Raw genomic sequence first — 24,177 nt, 5'->3', positions numbered from 1 at the left:
CTCTGCCTTCCTTGTCCTCCTTTTCAATAAAAAACCCAAACAACCAAAACCACAAAGATCGGTTTAGACAGAAAATCTAACCCCAACCCTGTTTGGAGAAATGCTCTTCAATAACACTGAGAGTTGACATTTTTAGATGTTATTTTCACAGGCCTTGACAAGTACTTGGTACTTTACAGAACCAGTGGGGCTGAGATGAGTAGCAATCCCTTTAGCATTTGCACAAGCCAGCTTGGAGGGGGGGGGGGTTTAAACAAGACACTCCAAGCTACCTAAATAAAGTCTTCTTTCCAGCCTTATTGGAGTTTGGGATCTCAAAGGCAGCTGAGGCTTTTCCAGTAAAACTTTTCCTCTTGGTTTCATCTTGCTCTCATTATTTAGTTCCCTTCTTGATGGCACCAGAGCAGAAACGTTCCAGGAAAGACCTGGCCAGCAGAAGGAGGGAGCTTGTGGTAGGGGACTGTGTTTGAGGAAGAGATTGTCCCACACTGTATTTAGGAGAGCAGAGAAATGGGGGAAAGGAAATTAAGGGATATCACAGGAGATGTCAGCAGTGAGGTGGTGGATGGAAAATCTCCAGTGTGAATACAGATCCAGCCTTTTGATTCTCAGAGTTATTCCCAGCAGGAGGAAAGTCCTTGGTGTTATTCAACAAGCAATTCCCAATATTTCATGACATTCTTGTGTAGAGAGGGATGGTTCTGAGCTCAGCTTTAATGGAGCACGTGGGGTCATCTCTGTTCTGGAAACAGCATATAATGACTTCTCACTCTTCATTTGCACTCGCTAATGACAATCAGTTCCTACTTTACAGATATCAAAGCAGAGAATTTGACCCAAGATCATCACTGGAACTGGAGGGATTTAGGTAAATGAAGGCAATGCATGGTAGGATGCCTGGGTTCCAGTTGAAGACCTAGGCTGACGTACAGAATTAAATCAGGCAATTTCATCATTGTCTCTCTGACTTCTAAAACCCTCTGCTTAATTTCACAGGAATGTGATAATAACAATTATTTCAGGTAGATGCTAAATTGAGACTAATTGAGAATCATCTTCCCTGGTTTCTGTTCAGTAACCTCAACATTTGTCCCTTGGTATCATGATTTATAACGGGAAACATTTCCATTTGTAAGGGAAAAATAAGAGAAACACTGATATAAAAAGTCTTTCAGTTGCCAAACATGTTGGCCCAAACTTGAGCCCAAGAGGTCATGAAGTGTTCTACACATGGAAGGTTATCAGTCTGTCCTGGACCTCGTGTCCCACACAAGCTGCTGTTCTTTTTTTTCTATTCCCTTTATTTCTTCCTCCCCAAACTGACAGCCAATTCACCACCAACAAAAAACCTGTTCTTCCTCCCAGGCTAGCACTGCATGTTCACCCCCCTCAGCCTCCTTTCACACAAATTAGACTCAAACAGCGTGACAAAAGCGCAGAAATCGGGAGAAAATAATTAAGAAAGAATTAAAAGAGCACAACCCGTGTTCTCCTGGTAACGCGACACTCTGGCACTGCTGCAGTGCACCGGGCCGCCAAAGCACGTCCCAGGAATTCCCAAATCCCTGGAACATGAACCATTCCCAGAGCAGACCTGTAACAATGGCTTTTGCAGCGCTGAGCTGGTGCCCCTCAGCTCGGTCTGAGGGATGGGACACTTGAGGACGTGAAGCGGTGGCTGACCTTGAAGGCAGACTAAGACTTTCCTCAGAAGAGCCCTGAAGTTCTTTGTGCAACTTCCCCTTTGCTATTTTCTGTATTCCTCCGCTCCTGAAGCCGCCTCAGTTCTGTTCAGATCCTCTCTTAACTCTCTGAGTGGCTTGGGAATGTGGGACCACACACTGAGACCTCTCACCATGGTTGACCTCTCTGACCAGGTTGCTCAGAGCCCCATCCAACCTGGCCTTGGACATTTCCAGGGATGGGCAGTTCACAACCTCTCTGTTCCAGTGCTGTTCCATCCTCACAGGCAAGAATTTCTTCCTAATATCTGACCCAAACCTGCCTTCCTTCAGCTTAAGGCCATTCCCCCTTGTCCTATCATTCCATGCCCTTGTGAAAAATCCCTCTCCAGTCTTCTTGTAAGCCCCCTCTAAGCACTGGAAATATATATTCATTAATTCATTATTGAGATTCCTGTGTCCAACATTCACAAATACTGACATGTCATAAAACAGAAAGAAAAAAAAACAAACAACAACCATGGGAAGGGGTTTAATATAAACATATTATATAAATATACAAATGTATTATATAAAAATATAAACACTGTATGATTGCTGTGAAATAAAATTCTTTTTTTAGCATAAGCTTTCTCTTGTTGATTATGTGGCAGTTACTGGGGACTAGTTCAGTTTAGATTAGATGCTGAACTTTGAGTTAGGTGAGGCGGATCTTGCTTCTGACATTTGTCACCCTCTTCAGACTTTACCCTTCATGTCCCAGGATGCAACAAACCAATAACAAACTCCTCCCTGCATAATGACAATCCCCAATAAATCTATTTATACCTCGGTCAGCAATTGCTAATTTATATACAGACAACATCCCAGAGAGCTTGAGGATTTCCTTCCAAAATTCAGGAACATTGCACAGGAATGTGTGCTCCTTACAGTGGCTCTAGATATTCAGCGGATTGAGATCAGCAGGGCAGCACTGATGGCAAGTGAGTTATATCCTTTTTATCCCTTTTGATCCCAGTGTTGCCCTAGAAAGACTGGAATCACCGTATCTACTTAAGGAAAAACATAAATGTGGGGGCCTGGTTTCAAAGCTGACCATGGAAAATGAAGCACCTGGAGGTATTTGTGGGCATCACACAGGCATTGGTCTGATCTTCACAGCTGATGTCACTGCCCTGGAAATTGTGGGTGTCCCATCCCTGGAAGTGTCCAAGGCTGGGTTGGACGGGGCTTGGAGCAACCTGGTCTAGTGGAAGGTGGCCCTGCCCATGGCAGGGGGTTGGAATGAGATGGTCTTTAAGGTCCCCTCCAACTCAAACCATTCCACGATTCCATAAAATCAAAGGGAAGATCATTCCTTTGGCCAAGCATTTGAACTCTGCTTCCAGGGATCCTCCAGAGGGCTCTCTTGTGGAAATGGAAAAAAACTGGGCATGGGAAGACCATCTGATACTGATCCCTGTTAAATGTTGATGTCTACCCATCCAGGCTTACAAACCTCTTCCCCTGGAGTGCTGTTGGAATCGTATCCACAAGCTACGGTGTAGGGAGCAGGGTACACATCCGACCAGCCCTGGCTTGTGCAATTCCTGGTCACGTTCCCTGGGAGGAAAGAGAAAACCACAGCTTAAAAACAAACTTTCACCTGTCATACAAATGCCAGAGCACAATCCTTGTAACACCTGGAGTAAAATTCTCCTGCTTTTTTCCTCTGTTATGAAGTTTTCATATTACACAGAACGTACAAACTGGAGGGACCCATTGGGTTGTAAAGTGCAGACCTGAGAAACAAAGTGCATTTTAATACTTCTAATGGTACATAATGCCAGTTGTACCCAGACCTTTGGGTGCTGGCACTGCACCAGTGTTGTTTGAGAGGGTTACTGTCACATTGCCTTGTTCCTTCTTGTTCCTTCCTTCTTTTGTGGAAACATTTTATCCAAACAGATCAGTGCATTATTTGTGCCTGTGAGAAGCTGAGAGAAGGATAAGATAAAGTGCTCATTTCACATGGTGCAGGTAAGACTGGAGGCCTGGGAACTAAATGCAGTCCTTCAAACCCAAACCTTGCCTGGTCAAATGGCATTCCCGGGAATTCCACTCCACTCTTTGTCTGAGAACCACACACTTCAAAATTTGGCTGTGAGGGGGGAAAAAACACACCCTGAAAACCTGAGTTGCCTGTTTTAACATGTGTGCTCAAGGACAGGGAGATTTCCTGGGCTCTTCAGCAGGCTGAGTGCCTCCAACCAGCTAAAAAGAGCCTTAATTAACACAAGGACATCTCACTCCTTCAGCCAAAACTGGGCTTCCTGATCCATCCGGGATCAGCACTTCTCACTTGGGAAAGCATCTCTGCTCCTCAAACCCAAATTGGCTCAATCCAGCGAAAGGAGGAGGGACCAGCAATCAGGATAAGCTTTACCCTGAGAGGTTTGTAGCCTAAAAGGCCGAGATGCACCCTGGCCATACAGAAATAACAAAGCAAAAACACACTCAGCAGTAAACTGCAAATCCCCCAGCATCATCTCTGACCAGCAGTTCCTACCCTGCCCACCTCACACCAATCCCACCATTGTGGCGTTCCTTTGGTGCCATTCATCACACAAAACTGTCTCCCCCTGGCTGGGAAGCTGGTACAATAAACCAGAGGGAACAAACAGCAGCCAAAACTCGCTTCTCAGATGAGAAACGGCATCGGTGAAACTCCGGAGCTCTGCAAACACTTCCAACAATGGGGTTCTTTGCACACAAGAGTGAGAAAACCTCTGCAAACAGCAGCAAATCAATTCTGCAGCTGTGAGTCAGGAAAATATCTGAGTTTCACCTCCAGAAATTTCTGACAATTGAGTCATCTGAACGTCCTCCCAGCCATGGAACTTGCTTTGCTCTGAAATCAGCAGCAGCCTCACCCCTGGCTTCAATCACCTCTTGAACCCTTGTGACAGGCAGATTTTGACACTAAACCTGTCCCTGGAATTTGCCTCTGCAGGAGATCTGAACTCCATGAAAGCTCTTGAAGGTTCATTCTCCCAGCTGGTCCAGGAGCAGCAAGTCCAGCACACCTTGGAGCTGCTCCTCAGGCTTTTCCTGCACTGTCACTGCCTGCAGCTCCTTTGGCCAGGCTTCACATTGGGATCACAAGAGATCTTGGGCAAACAAAATCAAGGCCATGATTGTTCAGTACCTTTTTTCTTTTTTTTTTTTTTTTTTTTTTTTTTTTTTTGAGGTGTTATGCAATTTCTGTTATTTCTTCTTCATTACAATGGATCCCATTATCTGAAGTTCATTGCTTCCTGTTTCCTGCTCAGAACTCCTCCTTTCTGTCTAGGGATGATTTTAGATTTCACTGTGGTTTTGGTTCTTTGTTGCTTACCCTCAGTGAACTAAGGGGTGCTTCCTTCAGCCTTATTTTCTCATATTTCTTCTTTTTAATTGCACTTCCTCACAAATTCTTTGATTGTTTTAGAATTCTTGCCTCTCTCAAATTGTCTTAATACTTTAGCAGATGTGGGAACTCAGGTAGAGGGAAGCACAATGACACAACATCACTGGGATTAAAAAATAATAATAATAATAATAATAATAGTATTGATTTTAGAGAAACTCACTTCCCACAGAAGTTTTTCTGCCACCCTTTGCTGCTCAGGCCACTTTTAGATGTGCAATTTCACCACACGGTGTGACACAAGAAATCCTTGGTCACTGATGTCTGAGAGGTGTAAAAAGGACAAGGTTAGAAAATAAAGATTTTACCTCACCACAGTTTTGGCTCAAATGATGACTGATGTTTCCCCTCAGACCAAACAGCATTTCTAATTACTACTGTTTACCAGATTAGTTTCTATATTGAAACCAAACCAACCAAACAAACAAAAAAAAAAACCACAGAAAATTTGGAAAAGTGCCTCAGAAGGTTCATTCTTACTCTGAGGTTTGCAGGCAGTGAACTTCAGACAGGTATTAAACTGAGATTTTTGATGTTTCAAGGTCAATTTAAAGCTCTTCCACAGAGCCCACCAGTGAAAATCCAGCCAGTTCTGGTGGCCTCCCTTGCTCTTGGTTTACCCACCAGACTTTGGTAATAAAGCCTGATCATTTGTCAATGGAAAGGTAAATTTTTCAAAGCACCAGGAGCTGGATGTGCCATTTTACAGGACTGTTTCTCGCTATTTTTGTAGCACAAGTTTTCCCTAGAATGATGCACCAACGAAGGGCACTGAAAACCCAAGTGGCAGCATCAGAACAGACAGTGCTTCCAGACTTGAAAATGGTATCTCCAGCCTTTGGAAGTTCCCTAGATTTCCCAAAAATTCTCATTTCCTCTCAGACTAGAGCCAAAACTTTCCAAACTGTATTCCTGAAGAATTAATAAGAGAGGAGACCGGGGTTTATAACTCAATTAATGTAATTAGTGATGTAGAATGGAGAAGATTCACTGAGGATGGAAAACCTCCTACTACCACTAGGTTTGTGCTCCAGGCTCTTCTCTAGGTTGTGGGAAAAGAAGGTTCAAGTCCCTGCGTTGAACAGAGTCCCCTCAGTCCAGTGGTATTAGTTATCATCCATGAAACAATCTGCTTTTTGTGGGGTTTGTGTTTCACTTTGATCAGAAATGTTACCACTGTCAGACTGGTGCATCTGCTCCTAAAAGCAATAGGATGAGGTTTTCCATTTAAAAGATAAATAACAAAAAGTTTCACTTGAAGAAGTCACAGCTAAACTCTCATTTGTGGTAACAATAACCTTGCAATGTCTCACAAGAACTCAGTTTCCTCCTTTCCCACAGTCACAGAATGGTCGAGTTTGGAAGAGTCCTTTGGAGAACACCTGGTCCAAACCCCTTGTTCAAGCAGGGTCACCTAAAACTGGCTGAATGGAAGCATGACCAGATGTCTTTTGGATATTCTTGGAGTTCTTCAAGGATGGAGACTGTAACCTGTTCCTGGGCTTGGTCACCCTCACAGCAAAAAAGTGTTTCCTTGTGGAAATGGAGATGGAGCCTCCTGTATTTTAGTTTAGCCATGGCCAGAAAATGCAAAGAGGAGGGAAGTCAACTGGGCTAAATTGGTTTAATTGTAGTGTAAATTAAGTGCAATCACCCCTTCATGGATGGTGGGAGATACCCAAGCTCAGCAGAGGCACAAAGTGCCACAACTTGATTGTGTGAGTCCTCAGCACCACAGGGAGACAATTTGAGGGACCTCAGCTCCTTCACCACTGCCATTGCTCTTTGCAGGTATGAGGCCAAAGGAGTTTAAAGATGACTTTGGAGAGGGAGCAAGGTGATGACCTTTCCACAAGGCTCCCTGCCAGATGGGAGGGGATGGATGAACAAAGGGAGCAAAGTAACAGCGCAGAAAGGAAAGGGGAAAAAAAGGTAGTTAGTAATCCTTATACAAGCTGAAGAGACTACAGTGAGCAGAACCAGGATGGGAAACTAAGAAGATTCCAAAAATATGCTGTGGCATAAAAGCCACTGCTTACAGAAGGGAATTCAAGTGTAAATAAGAGGCACGATGACCTTTGGCTCATTTATATGGGTGTTAATGACAGTCAAAACATAAAACACTATTGAAAGGCAAGAGGTGAAGCCACAGGGCTGAATAACAGGTTTTCAGGAGGTTTTACTGCAGCAGGGCCTTAAAGGCTCAGGAGAAGCATCACAGGCCACAACTGTTTAATTAACTCCCCACATTTCTGGGTCCATCCCGAGCCATGAGCTCAGCTCTTTGCAGATTTACTGACCACAACACTGCAAACATTTTTGTGGCTTCAGGCTGAGCCCCAGAGAGAAGGGCAGGGTCTCTCTCAGGTTCAACACCAGCCAATCTGCAGCACCCTAAACACTACCCAGGGAGGATGGACCATCTGAGTCGGTGTAAACTGCTGTATGGTTTGGTATTTGCCACAGTGAGCACAGTAAAACACTGGCACAGGTTGCCCAGAGAAGCTGTGGCTGCCCCATCCCTGAAAACATTCAAGGTCAGGTTGGATGTGACTCTGAGCAACCTGGTCTAGCTGAAGATGTCCCTGCTCATGGCGAGGATGTTGGGCTGGATGACATTTAAAGGTCCCTCCCAACCCAACCCACTCCATGATTCTGTGATATTATACAAAGAATCATAAAATGGGCAAGTTTAGAAGGAACCCATAAGATCATCCAGTGCCAACCTCCTGCCACATATGTGTGTATAATAAAGCACAGGTCCCTCTCACTCACTAGATGAGATTCACAGAATGTTCTGAGATGGAAGGGACCCACAAGGATTATCGAGTCCAGCTCCTGGCCCTGCACTGGACACACCACCCATCCCACCCTGTGCCTGAGAGCGTTGTGCAAACCCTCCTGGAGCTCTGGCAGCCTTGGGGCTGTGCCCACTGCCCTGGGGAGCCTGTTCAGAGCCCAACCAACCACCCTCTGGGTGGAGAACCATTTCTTCATATCCAACCTAAACCTGCCCTGACACAGCTTCAGGCCATCCCCTCGAGTCCTGTCCCCACAGAGCAGAGCTCAGTGCCTGCCCCCCTTCCCCTCATGAGCAAGTTGTGACCACCATGAGGTTTGGGATGAGCTCTTGGCCTGTATTCCTCGAAAACCTGCTCCCAGTGTGCCTGGAGGTGAATGATCTTGGACACGAGGCAGGAGCGGAGATTGCACTTCCTCCACACACCTCTGCATCTTTCCAGTTCCACATCTGCTGTAGGGCAGGACTTTTTGCCATCTGGCCCAGCAGCTGCTCCAGGTTTGAGCAAACCCTTCTCAGGAGATCACAAAGCCCTCTCTGATTTCCCAATCTGCACGGTTTGCTGGCATGCCTACTGGAATTGATGGTTGGAAGCAAATGATCTGAATGTTTCCACTCGAGTGATCAGTTTGTGTGGTTGCACAAACGCTGGGATGTGGCTCAAACCCATCCTAAGCAGCTTTTTGTCCCTTGCAGGGGGTTCAGGAACTCTCTGCTCTGGGTAGTAAAGGACAGATGGAAGGAAATTCCTCCCACATGACAACAAACTGGTCCAAGTGGAAGGTTCCCTGCCCGTAGCAGTTGGAAGTAGATGATGTCTAAGGTCCCTTGCACCCCAAACTATTCCATGATGATTCTCTGATTCTAAATGTTGAGACAAGTTTTGCTTAGAACTCCTCATGTTTTCTTTTAGCATTTAAAAAAAACAGTTAAAAAAACCAACAAACAAAACAAAACCCCAACACCTGTAAACTCATGTTGGAAATGTCTAAGCACTCCTCTTTTTAATTCAGTTTTTGCATATTCAGCTTTTACTAATTGTTTTAAGTGTTCTCTGAGAAAGGAAGAATTCTCTTCTTTCTTCTTATCCCACACCACTTTCATCTTTTTTGGTTGGAATGACAAATAGCAATGAATTGACAATAGTGACACTGATCAAGAGAAAAGAAGACCTCTTCTCTCTTTTGTTACTTTTTCTTTTTTTTTCCCCTCCAAAACTGGGTGAAGAACTGTTGAATCTTCCTAGGAAGCAGAGCAGGATAAGCAGCTAAATGGCTTTATGTCTTTGCATCTTGCATTTCCCTGTGAGAGCGGGAATATCTTCTCATCTCCCTCAAGTGGAGGTTGCAGATGAGCTGTTGTCCCACACACACCTCACCACTGCCCTTCTCTTATTCCTGTACTCTGAATTTTTCTTCCCTTTTTCTAATTATTTTGATATCTCTTTATACTTGTGGCTTTCTCTTGTACCTTCCAGGTCTCTCAGCCCTGCAATTTCTTTATGTGTTGTATGAAAACCTCCTCCATGTGTTTATTTTTGCCCTTCTCAAGGACACTTTTGTTCAGCACCCCATTACACCATAAAACAATCATTCCCTATCTACTCTCTCCACAACATCCCTGGCTGTATTTACCTCAGACTCAGACCCTTTCCATCCATGTTTTTACAGATGGATGAGCATTCATCTAGTTTTGGTTTGCCTGTCTATATCTTTAATTCAGACATTACTCCAATGACAGTGGCCCTGTTCTCCTTTGGACAGGAATCTCCCACCTGATGGACCTGCTCAACTGCATCTCCCATGAGGCCTCCTGGCCTTGATCTTATTCTCTCCACTGCCCACACAAACAGCCCAGAGAGTTCTTCCTCTGCCTCCAGGATCCTCCTATCCCTATCCAAAGGATCTAACTCTGTTCCACAGTGATTATTTCCTCCAGTCACTGTTCTCTGGGGAAAATGGGGAGATGCTGTTCCACACCAAAGCTCTGCACACCCCAGTTATTAATGGGGAGAGAATTTCTGGAACAGGAACAAACCCATGCAAAACCTTCTTATTCGACTCCCTGATTTATAAATACCTCTGGGAATGATGTGGAAGAGGCATGAATCAAAATGACTCTGCAGATTGGGTTATACCGACCAGGAAAGGGCCTGGTGGAAGAATGACGTGATTTATTCACCACACGGAAGGAGAGAAGGGAGGAGTTGGTGGAACAAAGATAAAACCAGAACGTTTTCTTTAGCAAAGGTGTTTGATCAGGGTAGGAGTTAAACACTGAACTGAATAAATGCAGAGGGCTCTTGTCTATGTCTGGCTCTTGAGGTTTTTCTCTTAATTTCTTTTTGCCTCTCAGCTGTTTCAAACACACACTTCAGGCTCAGAGGCACGTCTGAAAGTTTGTGTCAGAGGTGCTGGTTTAGCTCTTTGATCTTTGGGGAAGAAAACCTCTTACTGGCTTTTAATGGGAGCCTGAATTTAATGGGAGCTCAGGAGTGTTTGCTTTTACCCCTTCTTGTTGCCCTTACCCTTTTCTGTAAGAGCCTCTAGAGCAGAAGGGAAGGTCTGCTCTGACCAGCAATATCCTGCTTCTCCCTCATCATATTCCATGGTCACAAACCCATTTTTTCAAGCAGAAGTTGCTAAAGCAACAGCCCTTCTTATCATTTACTCCTCTTGAGATGCTGCTGGGCCCACTGGCACATCAATAGTTCCATTTTTATTATTGATCCATCCCACTGCTCTTGGGAAACACTTGAGACCTGCAGACAGCTACAGCTTGCATTAAACTGGATGCTGAAGTGGTCAGATCTGGGGAATAAAAATTTGTGGGGTAATCATGACAAGAGATCTTCCAAATTTGCTTTCTCTGCCTCAGCCATGATCTCACAAGGTCATTCTTTCAGTAAAATTTCTGCTATTTCATGTTTTTATATGTCATAATTTAATGTCCCAGTGGGAGCCATGGCATGGTGTGAGCCCATCACACAACAGGCACGGCCTTTGTTTTCTTCATTTGCTGTTTTTCACATCACTTGGCCTGCAGTCACTGAAGCCACATTTCCAGCACCCTGAAATATCCTGCACCCCGTTTTTGGGGCAATACTCCCTTTTTCCTTATCTCCTTTTGCCTTTCCTGCACTTTCTAATTGTGAAAACCTCGATCCTTAACAAATACAGGTAATTCCTCCCTTCCAAACATCACCTGTTCCCTCTCATTAGGCACCTTTGGTAAACTGTTTGTTTCCTCCTACCAAAAGCAGAGCTGTCGAACTTTAGGACAAATTTCCCATTAGATCTTTTGATACTCCAATCACAGCATTGCAGGAAACATTCACACCGAAAAAGATGCACATTTTTGGGTAGGGGGAGGTACAGCAACTCCACAGCCTGAGCAGGTGGAGGGCTCTCAGTGAACAAACCTCCATAACAAAATGCCCTCAACTGCTCGTTTCCTTTCAAATGAGCATTGCAGCGAATAAATGGTGGGGTCTGGCTCATTTTGGAGTTCTTTATAGCACTGGGAATGTCTCCTCATTATCTGCTGCTATCTGCTCATCCCTCTCCTCATTTTATTCAATTTTTGTTCCCGTTTCAAAAGCAATACAGAACAAAAAAAGTGTTCACGAGGGGCGGGAAAGGAGAGTGGAAATAAATTTAGAGCCCCAGAGGACAAAAGGAGTTGGGCAAGCCCAAAACTCAGGAGGATCTCAACTCAGCAAGTGGGATTCCAGAGACTGGTTATGCCCCCCCTCCCCCAACCTCCTTAAGCCAATTAATCTTACAATTGAAGCTTAAAAACCATCAGTGTTAATTTATACTGATCAACATGTGCAGGAGGGACAATTTGCTTCTGGAGAAACCATGAGAAATAAACCCCTATTACAAATGTCATCTTCCATGTATTTAAAAGCAAGCTGGAGCTCTCTGGTCAAGGGACAGCAAGAAATGCAATTTATTAAGGGAAGGTGCCAGAAATATTCTCATCCATCTCCTTCACACGGTGGTGACGAACGTTGTGAAATAATGAAAATTTCCTGAATCCGTGATTGCCATAAAAATTTAATGTCAAATGACATCAGGGCTATGGCAGGCATTTTAAGGTTTCGAAATGCCAGGAGATATTTTATCCTCTATTTTCCATGAGATGGGATTATTAGTCATTTGAAGAGCGTATTCTCTGTCAGGCAGGAAAATGACATTAACTCTTTGCTTCCCAGTGCTTCCCCTTTTTCCTGCTGTAAATAGACAACAAGGTTTTCTCCTGCTCACAGCTTGATAGGAGCTTTCATGTTCCTGCCAATGGATCAAAGAGGACGACACAAACATTAAACCAGGTGATTGAGTTCCTTGAGAGCTACTCAAGGGTCCCGACTGCTACAAAGGCAGAACTGCTTCACAAACTTTGATGGCATTCATTCTTCAACCAACCCCCTAAAACAAGAGGCAATCTTCCCCTCCTTTTATGTCAGACCATCCCTGCTTCCCACGTTTGGCTCGGGGAAAAATCAAAGCTGCTCTTTCTGCTTTGGGAAGGGCCTCAGTTGTTATCAATGTTTTCCGACTCATCCTGAACTCGAAGTCTAAAAACTATCTGAACTGTACCTTTAAGGAGCCCTTTTCTCACCTCTGACTGTAAAACCAGCTCAGAGATAGGTTTACCTACGGAAAACTCCAAAATCAGTTGATACAAATGCCACTCCAGGTTGGAAATTGTTTTCCTAAATATCTTAGCACCAGGTCCTGAGCTCACAGATGGGCACCTCCACCAGAAGCACTGAGGGCTCCCTTCGGGTTCCTAACCATGAGCATCTGGTACTATTTGAGATGCACTGGAGGACGTTTGCTGAGCTCCCTGCTCACAAAAATCCCACAGCTGCTGCAGGCTCACTGCAAGGTGGGTGTGGGACTCCACAACCTCCCTGGGCAGCCCCTTCCAATGCTTAACAATCCTTTCTATGAAGAAATTCTTCCTGATGTCCAACCTGAACCTCCCCTGGGGCAGCTTGAGGTCATTTCCTCTTGTTCTGTCTCCAGTTGCCTGGGAAAACCTAACCCAAAGTTTTTTGAGATACTCTTAAGCACCTGACAGACCCAATGACACAAAAACCATGGGAGGTCTTCACCTTCCTGCAGGGGGACAGGGAGACCAGGATGTCCTAGGACAACTCAGGGAGCAACAGCTGCACCTGAATGGGCAAGTTTATGGATTCTCAGAAGTCCATCCTCCCACAGAATTAAAGGCATCCCACTTCCCTCAGCTTAAGTTCAACATAGCCACAATGATTTATATATTTATGTACATATAAAAAATGGAATCATAGGACCATTAAGGTTAGAAAAGAACTCTAAAATCATCAAGTCCAACCACTAATTCAGCACTGCCAGGTCCACCACTAAAGCATGTCCCTTAACACCACCTCTATATTTTTGAACACTTCCAGGGACAGTGAATCCACCCCTTCCCTGGGCAGCCCATTCCAATGCTTGACCTATATATATATATGGCCCAAATATTTACTGTTTTTTCCTCATTGCTCTGCTCTGGGGGGATTATGCATCAGGAAAACTTGTTGGAGAGACTTTTTTTGCCCTGATTAAGTAACTCTGCTGGGTCCCTAAAACCCAGGGAGGGAATGCTGTGCTCGGGAGAGGGCACAAAGCAGGGACAGCAGGCAATTATTCCACGTGGCTGAACCAGTGCACAGGGGTCTTGTCCTGCAGCTTCTGCCTGTTTTCCCTGGCTGTTGACACAAGAGTGACGAACTAGTAGGGAATTTGGGAAACAGGGAGGTCAGCACTAGGATAGGACTCCGGGGATTTTGAATTTCCCTTCTGGGTCTCCGAAGAATTTTGGTGTGGCCTTGGGCAAGGCAGGTAATCAGCTGGTTAATGAGTGCAGTGCCCTGGCCTGTTAAACAGGGATGATGTTGTATCCTTGCTCCCACCCATATCCTTCGTGTGAGTTTGGACTGCCCAAGCTCTAAAAGTGGAGATTTATCAGCTCACTGCATAATCTCCAGTGCAAAAGAGCTCAGTTCTCTGTGGAGGCCTGCAGGGATTCCATAATAAAAGGAGTAAAAAATGACCATAAACCACCAGGAGACAACCAGTCCTGTTGCTGCACAGCCCCCTGAGACCTGAGTTTTAAACTAAACCTTCCCAAACACCCCAGTGAGTTAAGAGACTTTCTCCATTAATCTTCCCTGCCCGTTATTTGTCAGGTTAAATTTCTTGGCCTGTGGCCAAACCTGTCATTTCAGCAGAAAAAAAAACAAAAACAAAAAAACCAACCCTTTATTCTGTGCAGCTTCAGCTTGTTTGTTTTGTGTCAGAGACTTAATTAATGATGGTGCTAAACTGCTCATTTTGCACAACAAACATACTGTTCCACAGGTTGATTCAGTTTTCAGAGCACAACATCCACAATATTGGATTTCACCAGGAGCCACTTTCACACCCCTGAGATCCAGAGTGTGTGGTGCTGCAAGGACAGGGAGGATGCTCTGATGGATTGGGCATCATGCAGGGCTCAGAAACCTCCTTCACCTCGTGGAAAGAGCTTGTTTCTCCCTCTGATTATATCATGGAGCTTCCCCCTGTGAAGCCTCAAAGAAGGTTTTGGGGATTTGCTTACCAAGGAAAGAGGTGAGGAATCTGAAGTACTTGGGGCATGGTCGTACCACGACTTCCCCCACCTCCGCTTCGGGCCAGCACGTGATGTTGTCCCACTGCCTCCTGCAACCTGGGGAGGAGAGAAAAGCAGGTGGTAGAACACACAGGAGTTGTGTCTGCTGGATGGAGAAGGTGTGTGGAGCCCATCACCCCAGTGCAGGCACCTTTTGGAATGAGAGGCACTGAAATATTTCATTTAAACACACAGCTTTCAGTCCCCAAAATTCAGCACTAGTGGTGTCTGTGATTTTCCAGAAATCAGCATAGAAAGAGCAGCAATTTGGTGTAAGAACCAGGCAAATCAGAGTTGGCAGAGAGCAGATTAAAAAGTCAGAAATGCCTAATCAAATCTCTCTCTTCCTTGCCTTTAACCTCTCCTTTTAGCAATAAAACACCTGATCTGAAATGTGAGGCACGACCCCCCTTCCTCCTCTGCTCCCCACAAACTTCTGCCGTCAGTTTGCCATGAGATGATTGGGCAGGGAAGGGGACACAGATGACAATCAACGGGTCAGGAACCAAATCCCTTCCCCAGAAGGAGGTTTTTTCTCCTCAGAAGGGGGAAGGCACAAAACACAGCTGGATGCTGAGGAGGGACAGTGCTATGGGCGGGAGAAGCTCTCTGTGGAAAGGGGGGTTCAAGGTGGGAGACATCCTGACCCATCCAAGCTTGGAATGAAGGGAGAAAATACGGGGTTCTGGAAAAATGAGGCATTTCTGAAGATTTTCTGGAGAGAATAAAAACTTCTTGGGAGAAAAACATGGCATGTCCTCTCTACAGAGTTGTAATGTTCTGATTCCACCCTTTTATTTCTCAAAAGGATTCAATAATACCCCACACAGGCTGCACTGTTGAATAATGTCCCATTAATACTGAAGCCAAAAGGAGGTGGAAGACCTGAATTAAATAATAATAATAATATAAAAGAATTCAGATACATTTTTGCCTCGATGTGTTACCTATTTCAGAGTTCTTAGCAGAATTTTGAAAACATTTCTTATCCCTCCTTTAAATTTCCAACAGGGAGGTGCTTCAGTTGCTGCCTGGGTTACACAGGTGGGTTGTCAACAGACCTCCCTTTTTTCCAGCATCTCTGCTCTCAGTTATTTGTGATGCCCCATTAGGCTGCAGCACCTCCCCAAATGTGAATAAAACGCTGCTGTTCCAGGCCAACAACCCAACACAAGAACCTGGGAGGTGAGGAGGAAGCGCTGAGGAAACACCTTTCTCACAGGCAGCTGTGAGAACCACTGTCAAACTGCATTTCTGGGTGACTACACCCCCATCTGAAATTCCTGCTTTAAAGTACCCTTTACTACTTGAGCTAAAAATAAAATAAAATAAAATAAAAAGGCTGCTTGTGTCACCATCAGCCTGTGCAGAGCAATGTGCTGTCTCAGATCAATAAAAGAGAGCACACAAAAACGCTTTGAAGCCGAAAAAGAACCCTCAGCTTCTTTCAAAGCGACTCTGCAGCTTTTTCCTCCCTTCTTTCCCGAGCAAACTGAACTTTTCAAGTCCTGAGGTGAGTTTATCAGAGCCTGAGAAATGGAGTAAATGATGGTATCTTTTGGAGTTTATTAGAATTCAGTGTTCAGGTTCCTAATACCAGGTTTCACAGCCTCGTAGTTATCTGCCACCAAACAGCCAGCAGCTCCCAAAGGATTAAGATATTAAAGATTGTGTCCCCTGGAAAACAGATGATTTCAGGATGGGGTATTTCATGCTCTACAGCCTTTTCCTCCCTGAACCACAATATATTCTAGTGAGCCCATTACCTCAGGACAGGTTATAGTGCAAAATAAAATATGAGGTGATAGTATCAGATGGCTTTTTAAATGTCCTGAATTATGCACTCGGAGCATTTTTGTGATCTGTATCTCTTTTCTCTGTTGCCATTTTTCACCACCACCTGTGATGCATGAAGGAAGCTTTTAAGGTGTTCACTTTTGTAACAAAAGGTTCCTTTGATTAACAGAAAGTGAAGATATGCAAGGCTGGCCTTGCAAGACAAATAAAGTGTATCTTTTAAAAATTATTTCCTCTGTAAATACATCTTTACAGAGCCTGTTGGCTCTTACAACACCATTCTTCCTTATTGCTGCCCCAGACGTGCTGAAAGCATTTGTGCAGCTCCCTGGAATGCTCCAGGTTTTAAAGGGGGGATTCAGATCCTTAAATTTATGCATCTAAAAGTCAGGTGTGTAAACCTAAAGAAGCCAGTGGAAAGCAGAGCTCTGGCTGGACCATGGGATCAGCCTAGAATGGGTTGGGTTGGAAGGGACCTTAAAGATCATCCCATTCCATCCCCTGCCATGGGCAGGGACACCTTCCACTATCCCAGTTGCTCCAAGCCCTATCCAACCTGGCCTTGGACATTCCAGGGATCCAGGGGGAACCACAGCTTCTCTGGGCAACCTGTGCCAGGGCCTGCCCACCCTCCCAGGGAACAGTTTCCTTCTAATATCTAATCCAAATCTCTCCTCTATGAATTTAAAACCACCCACCATTTTCCTATCACTATTTGCCCAAGTAAAACTCACTTTTAATCTTTTTTATAAGGTCCCCCTATCTTTTATAAGGTCCTTTTTACAAGGACCCTTTATAAGGTCCCAGAAGGCCACAGTGAGGTCTCCCTGGAGCCTTCTCTTCTCCAGGTGAACCCCCCCAGCTCTCCCAGCCTGGCTCCAGAGCAGAGGGGCTCCAGCCCTTGGAGCATCTTCGTGGCCTCCTCTGGACCTGTTCTAACAGTTCTGTGTCTTCCCTGTGCTGATTATCTGAAGTTCAGTAATATGATAATTTCTTTAGAGGTGTTCTCTTCTCTCCAATGAGTAGAAGAGGGCCTGCATGAATAACTCATGCTTAAAGATCTGGAACAATCAAAGACCTGATACCTGCAAGATGCTTTGCATCTGCAGTCCAACGCTTGCCACTCACACTGTAATCATTCCATCACAAAATCAGGTTAAACTTTGTGCTCCTCCATCCAACCCAGGACACAGACAACCTTTATCAAACACCCTTCCAGAAAACACTTTTCTTTCTCCCAAACTGACAGGCCTTCCCCTGGCAAACTGCTGGGAGCTGGGGGTTGGCAGGCAACATTTAGCCGTGTCAGGGTGAGAGATGAATAACCCAAGAAAATTATTTGAGGGCAGAAACAGCTGCAATGTGCCTTGGAAAAAGGAAATCCCTCCCTTCCTGGTGGCACCATTTGGTCTTTGTGGATGTAACAAAGATGGCAAGTTGTCTGACCTGATCAAACCACGTTTGGTGATTGGTAAGTGCTTCTCCAGTAATTAATTATAAATGTTGTCTTCTCCCTTGCACTTGTATCTGTATCTGCAAAGAGGGATGTAAAGGTGTTTACCAACCTTCACCCAATGCAGCAGGTGCAAATGAGCCATGAATAAACCTACTCTGCAACTCCATTTCCATCTAAGGAACTGCTCTGCTCACTTTTTTCTTACCAAAAGCAAGGAATACCCACTGCCAAGGGCTGGGCTTTGCTTTGGAAAGGATCACAGGTGAGTTCTGGAGAAGCAGCATAAAAATAAGTGCATGGCTTTTCCAAGCACTTACCACATCCCTGGGTATTCAGGTCCACTCTTTAAACCCTTGTCACTATATAATTATTTATATATATATATATATATATATAAATATTTTAACTGTGGCTTCAAGACACGCAGCTCTGCCCTGGGGGATGGTGAAGAGCTTCTGATCTAGAAAAAGTAGTTGAAGACCACTGACCCAGTCCTGGCTGCAGTGGATTAGGAAACCCCAGCACAGCTGCAGACGGTGGTCACCTTTTCCACTGTCTCTGCTCAGGGTGAGTCAGAGCTCAGGCCCTCATTTCCTCTCCCTTTGAAAGGTTAATAAACAAAAATGAGGTCAGTTCTCGTGAGCACAGGCACACAGTGGTTTGCAGAACTGGCAGACCAGAGCATAAAACCCATTTATTTGAGTCCTATCTCCACTCACAGCAGATACACAGCCAGAGCTTATCTAGGAAGCAGCAGAGAATAACTTTCCTTCATGAATAAACATGACTTCCAGAGCTTTGGCACGGCTTTGGCTGAGGGAAGAAATGAATGGCAGCAGGCTGGTGCCAGGCACTCTCTGAACCCAGGTGAACTCCCCATTCAGGAAAAAAACCACACAACCTTCCAGCACATCTTTCTTTCCCAGAATCTCAGAATCATTAAGGTTGGAAAAGATCTCCAAGAACATCCAACCTTCGAGCCAACACCGCCCTGCCCACTAAAAACTCACACCAAGGCCTCCCTAAGGAACAGGGTCACTCCTGGGCTCTTGTGAATGACATTCCCACACATTTTCCTCTTTGAACCCATGCTGAGATGCAAAGACACCCCCCATTTGTTGCCTGGGGTGTCTCTGCACGGCTCTCACTCCCCACAGGAGGGACCAGCAAGGTGAGATATCAGAGGGTGCCATCACAGGCTGGTGTGTTGCACTGGAAGCTCATTTTCACTCCAATTTGATACCAGCAGGCACTTTCCATGCTCTCAGGAGCCAGGGCTGTAAATAGCTCTGGGGTGACATTTATTCTCTTGCTCAGGCAGAAGAGCAGCCCCAGGGGGCTCACCGGGGGTTTGTCCAGTTTGGTCCCATTACAACCATCTCATTACAGCCAATTATCATGGCATCAATCTCCCTGTCCCAGCTGAGCACTCAGCTTTTGGCTGACTGAAGAAAACAGACCCCAAAAGATGCTTCCTGCAACTCAATCACTTCCAGACAGGCAGCTTGAATTTAATCACAGTGGAGGTGAGAAAAACCCATCATCAGCCTGGGGTGACTACAACTACCCCAAGCCCCAGTGAGTAGAGACTTCCCAAAGCAGGGATAATCTATTTAAATCTTAAAAGTTGTATGTAATAATAATAATTAAAAAAATACCTTGGTTAAAAGTTCTTTTTTTCCATAAATCTTGTCAATTAAAAGCAACTTGATTTTGCAGGGAAAATTTTAAAACTCACAACCTCCTGGGCAAAGGAGCTGCACAGTTTTAAGTGTCCACTGACAGAAAAAATATATTCTTTTCTGAATTCACTTTGAACCTGCTCATTGCTGGTTTCACTAGGAATAGCCCAGTTCTTCAACAGAGACAGAAATACTCAGAGTTGAACCACAAAATCCCTTTCCCTGGGGAGAAAACCCATAAAATCCTCTTTATTATCCCTCCTCGGGCATCTCTTCTTCAAGCTGAAGTGTCCCTGCCTTTTTAGCAGCTTCCAGCATGGCAACAGCTCCCTATCATTTCTCCCTTGTATCTTTTGTGGTTTTAATTCTTCCCCATCCTGCCCTGGACTTGCAGAATAGGGTTTGACCTTATTTTTTTCCTTGACAGATGGGGTTTGATTGGCTCCAAGGGTTAGTAGATGTATCATCCCACCCCTTCCCTGAAAAATTCACCGTATTCCTTGCTGTGCCCTGCTCCCTTCAGCTCCACCTCATCCCCTTTTTTGTTTTTTTTTTTGGAAATACGAAAAGATGACTTTATTCCTAAAAGTTTGCAGAAATCTGACTCGAAGGCATATGAAGGGAACCTCACCTTAACCCCCCCAGACTGAGTCATTCCACTCAGCGGGAAAGAAATCACCAGGGACTATTTTTGGAGGATTATTTTTAAGCAGGAAAATCCTGTGAGTTTTTCCATCATCAACATCTACTAGTAAACAAGTTAAAAAAAAAAAAAAAAAAAAAAAGTTTGTAATCCCTCAGACTTTCTTTAACCAACAAACTAAATAAACACTTGACTTTTTTCATCCCTCCGGATCACTCTTTTCATAAATCAATTTGGATTTATCTCTCCAAAATCCAATTTATAAATCAAAAGCCCTTCTGCCTAATTCCAGAACGTGTAAACTGAAACAAAAGATGCAAGGCTGAAGATGAAGATTTACAAAGTGGGTTGCCAAAAACGTGACTTATCTCCTCACCAGCCTCTAAACAAGAGATCCATCTGTAATGCTCTGACATGGAACATGCTTAAAGGATTACTCCAGGGCTTCCTCACTGCTTGCTGAAATCCCTCTGCTCTTCCAGGAGTTGTGGAAAACTGGATTTATAGAGAACCAGGCTGTGAATTTAGGTATTTACTCTTTTTTAAGTTTTTTTCCCCTCATGTTGGCATTTCCAGACAGAATTCCTAGTGAAGATGGCTTGGCTCAACCTCTGGGAACACCTTTTCCTACGTAACTTCTGGTGTCTGCAATACCTCCCAAAGCACTTATCCTGGATGAAAAGGGTGGGTTCCATCAAGCCAGTGCTCTGACACAGTCAACATTAAACCAAAACCAAAATAAAGATGGGGAAGGAGAGATTTCTTCTTTTTTTTAACCAGAAATCTGACGGGATGTGGAGGGGACAAACACAAACTGCTGCCAGAAACAAAACCTCTGCACAGGTGGATTTAATCCAAGCCGTTATCCAGAGCTTTGAAAGTGTTTTTAATTTGCTTTTCCAACGGCCCATTCTCCTTATTTTTACAACCTTTGCATAACAAAGGCAGTGTGCAGCTGTGCTTTATCCCCCTGCTAAAAGCAAAGTAACCCCAAAAAAAAAAGTCTGCTGGCATTTAAAAACGTGACGTCTTCTCCAAACTAAAACACCTTTTCCAACACAAGATTTATGTCCTCTAAGTGGTTGTTAATCCTGACAGGCCACGAGGCAGCTGTTCCCTCATCAAACAAACACTGCTGCTCGTTAGGAGGTTTTGCAGCCAGGACGAGTCAGCACCGGGACAAACCAAAGCAAAGCCTCCAACCCTGCAGTGTTTTAAGGCAGAAAAACAGATGTTTTAATGCTTTATCTGGTGATTTTGGCCGTAGAGAGGTGAGTTCAAAGCCAAAATCAGCTGTTGGCTCTACAGGGAAGAATGATGAGGTGCTGTGTGTGGATCTGTGTTTGAATTTCAGCCTGCTGATGTCCAGGTGACAGGACGGGCTCAGACGGCAAAAATCAACCACTATTTGAATCATTAAGGTCTGAAAAGACCTCAAGATCCTCGACTCCAACTGTTAGTGCAGCACTGCCACGCTCACCACTAAAATATCTCCCCAAAACTCAGGTGGGAATCAGCAACGTGGCGCTCACGGAGGTTCCTTCGCTCCAGGGAGGATTGCCGAGTGTCGTGGCCACGGCACAACAACTGGCAGAAAAACTTCTGTGAGACAAAAGGGAACTTGGCTTTGGTGCCAATCCTAAATGAGAGGAGGTTTAAGGTCTCGATGTCCCATGGCTGAACTTCATGCTGTCGCAGCAGAGGCCACACTGTCAAGGAAAGGAGGGGACTGAGGATCTGGAAGTTGCCCAGTGATGCTGGTCAGAGGAGGAATGAAACCAAGAGGTCCCTTTGTACCACCCAGACCTCGGTAATAGGAAAAAAAAATCAATTAAGAAATTAAGAAAAGACAACATTAAAGAAGTCCAGCATGTCCTTTGAGAGATCATCAAGATCAAATGTGTTTTAGACTGAGCTAAGCTGTTCTCCAGGCTTTTTTTTTTTTTTTGTTGACAAGATCCCCAGGGTTTGATTTAGCTGACCAGTAGCAGTCATTTAATGCCATTCCCAATATTGCAGGGTATGTGAGATTTCTGGAGAGGCTGATGAATTGTGGTACAAGACTTATGAGAGCTCTGCATGATTCCGAAGTGACAGGTGGAATCACAGAGTCATTTAGGTTGGAACAGACCTCTAAGATCACCAAGTCCAAGCATCAACCAGCACCACCAACCACATTCACCACCAACTCATGCCCTCACATGTTTTTTGAACACTTGCAGGGGTGGTGTCTCCACCACTCCCCTGTTTCAATGCTTGACAACTCTTTCCTTGAAGAGATTTCTTTTCCTAATATCTAACATTTTAGGAACATTTATTACATAATTTATATTATATATCTAATATTTATCTAATTTTTATCTAATTTAAACCTCCCCTGCCACAGAGACAGAGCAGGACTGACACATCACCTGTCCCAGGAGCTTCTTACGCAACTGGAAGGTGGGAATTCACTTGAACTTTTGCAGGCAAGGAACTATTAATTGTTTCTTGTCTTGCTGCACTATAAGCAGATGGTGATGAATAAACAGCCTCCTAATTTAAACTTCATCGAGGTTTTTCCAGTTTGATTTTTAATTTCCATATGTTCACTGCTTCTTCCCCCATCAAACACTCTTTAACTTCTTCAAGGGGGACTGACAGAGCCCCCCTCAAGCTCCAAATTTGGCTTTTCAAGCCAGGCCTGTGGAACAGCAAAAGCAAAATTCAGAGTTTAAACAACATGGGCCATTCCCCACCTGGATTTTTTGGCCTGTGACGATGCCAGTGAGGAGCCTGCAGGACTCATCTCCATTGCCCACCACAGGTGTGAGGTATGAGGAAGTTTAGCAGATGTGAACAGGCATTGGGAGAGGGATTGGAACTAATTTTTTTTTTTTTTGGGGGGTGTGTTTTCCACTTTTCAGACTTTTTTACTGGGTTTCAAAATTCCTGCTTCCGAGACACACGGGTCTGGAGTGCAAATATAAAGTGCAGTGATGAAGAACTGGAGGTTCAGGCCAGGTGGGATGAGGCTCTGGGTAACCTGAGAGAGTGGAAGGTGTCCCTGGATGGAATGAGATGGTCTTTAAGGTCCCTTTCAACTTTCAAGTCATTCCATGATTCTGTGATTCCACAAAGGCCATTTTTTTTTGTAGGATGTCTTGCTTCCTCCAGCTTGGGCTCCAGAGCTGCTCATCCCACCCAAACAGGAGTCACAGCTCCATATTTAAATGCCATCCTTAAATGACTCCCCTGCTTCTTAAAGAGCATCTGATTGCAGAGCAGATTGATTACCAATAATGAGATAAACAGATAATGAGCCGAGCCTGGACCTGATTGACTTCCTTGGCTTTTTAACAAAAAAAAAAACAAAAACAAAACAAAACAAAAAAAAAACACCAAAAAACAAAACAAACAAACAAAAACCCACAAAAAATCCACAAAAACAAACAAACAAAAAACCAAGAAAACCAACCAACCAATCAAACCAAAAACCAAAAAAACCAAACCAACAAAAAAACCCAAACAAACAAAAGAGAGGATTCCTTTTAATTATAGGGTTTTTTAATAACATTTTATTTGTGTGTTTCAGTTTCAGCTGAACTGTTTGTAAGACACAGCCCTGGAGAAGTGAAGCTTTCTTAAAAGCAAACCCCAAAATGCTCCTGTGTGCCACATAAAGAAAGGCAAGCCAGCAGGAAGCAGGGCAGGGGTGAGACCTGCCTTGCAGCAAGCCTTGAGGAGCTCAGCCCCACTTCACAGAGAGGGATTTACCTCCATCTGCGAGTCTGCAGGTGCTGAAAGGCCACAAAAAGTTCTCCCCACACATTTTAAAAATAATGCAGAGGACTGAGAAGCTCTATTTGTTACAAGCTCCTGAAACTACAAAGCGCCTTGGAATTTACCTGATTAATTGTTTTACACGGCACTGGTGGGAGATGCCACCAGAAAAGCAGCTCTGAAGAGCCAGAGAGCAAAGCCTTGGCTGAGCTGATCCTGC

At 44.5% G+C, this 24,177-nt stretch overlaps 1 protein-coding gene across 2 annotated transcripts in view; it reads right to left on the bottom strand.

The window, feature by feature from the left end:
• Positions 1-24,177, bottom strand: part of LOC126644062 (vasoactive intestinal polypeptide receptor) — a 98,981-nt gene that overhangs the window by 36,355 nt on the left and 38,449 nt on the right. For both annotated transcript variants that reach the window (XR_007629851.1, XM_050322955.1), the window contains exons 3-4: positions 14,567-14,674; positions 3,181-3,284 (exon numbers count right to left, since the gene is read on the bottom strand). Coding sequence is in view for 1 of the 2 variants with exons in the window: in XM_050322955.1 (XP_050178912.1) it covers positions 3,181-3,284; positions 14,567-14,674 (212 nt within the window). In the remaining variant the exon portion in view is untranslated. The remainder of the gene's footprint in view (positions 1-3,180; positions 3,285-14,566; positions 14,675-24,177) is intronic.

The sequence above is a fragment of the Myiozetetes cayanensis genome, unplaced genomic scaffold (assembly GCF_022539395.1).
Source record: "Myiozetetes cayanensis isolate MyiCay16 unplaced genomic scaffold, myiCay2020 scf1, whole genome shotgun sequence".
Classification (NCBI taxonomy): domain Eukaryota; kingdom Metazoa; phylum Chordata; class Aves; order Passeriformes; family Tyrannidae; genus Myiozetetes; species Myiozetetes cayanensis.
Note: the sequence above shows the minus strand (reverse complement) of the source record. Positions and strands in the feature narration are given on the sequence as shown.